The 472-nt window shown below is 66.5% G+C and overlaps 1 protein-coding gene across 1 annotated transcript in view; it reads left to right on the top strand.

Annotated features, from left to right (window-relative positions):
- Positions 1 to 469, top strand: part of PUDP (pseudouridine 5'-phosphatase) — a gene marked incomplete at its 3' end in the record, with an annotated part of 21539 nt that extends 21070 nt beyond the window's left edge. The window contains exon 4 of the mRNA XM_015565959.1: positions 297 to 469. Within this exon, the coding sequence (XP_015421445.1) occupies positions 297 to 469 (173 nt within the window). The remainder of the gene's footprint in view (positions 1 to 296) is intronic.
- Between the last annotated feature and the right edge of the window lie 3 nt (positions 470 to 472).

Raw genomic sequence — 472 nt, 5'->3', positions numbered from 1 at the left:
TCTCTCTCTCTCCCTCTCCCTTCCTCTCTCTGCTCTGCACGTTCCGTGACTGATTGAGCAGAGTTTTAGGATTTGGATGAAATAAAGTTTTAAACCCCGGACCCCGCCCGGCCCCTGGTGGGGACCCTGGGCGTCTGTCACTAAGGGGTCGGCCGTGTGGGAGCAGCGTTCTCCCCCTTCCACCGTCCCTGAGCCTCCCCCTCTCTGCCCCGCCTGCCCGCCTCCCAGCGACCGAGACGAGGAAGGGGCCTGTCCGCCGGGCACCCCCGTCCCAACCTCCTCTCTCCCACTTGCAGTGCCTGGTCTTCGAAGACGCCCCCAACGGGGTGGAGGCGGCCCTGGCGGCCGGGATGCAGGTGGTGATGGTCCCGGACGGAAACCTGCGCCGCGAGCTGACCACGAAGGCCACGGTGGTGCTGGCCTCCCTGCAGGACTTCCAGCCAGCTCTTCTCGGGCTGCCGCCCTTCGCGTG

The sequence above is a fragment of the Myotis davidii genome, unplaced genomic scaffold (assembly GCF_000327345.1).
Source record: "Myotis davidii unplaced genomic scaffold, ASM32734v1 scaffold3642, whole genome shotgun sequence".
Lineage (NCBI taxonomy): Eukaryota > Metazoa > Chordata > Mammalia > Chiroptera > Vespertilionidae > Myotis > Myotis davidii.
Note: the sequence above shows the minus strand (reverse complement) of the source record. Positions and strands in the feature narration are given on the sequence as shown.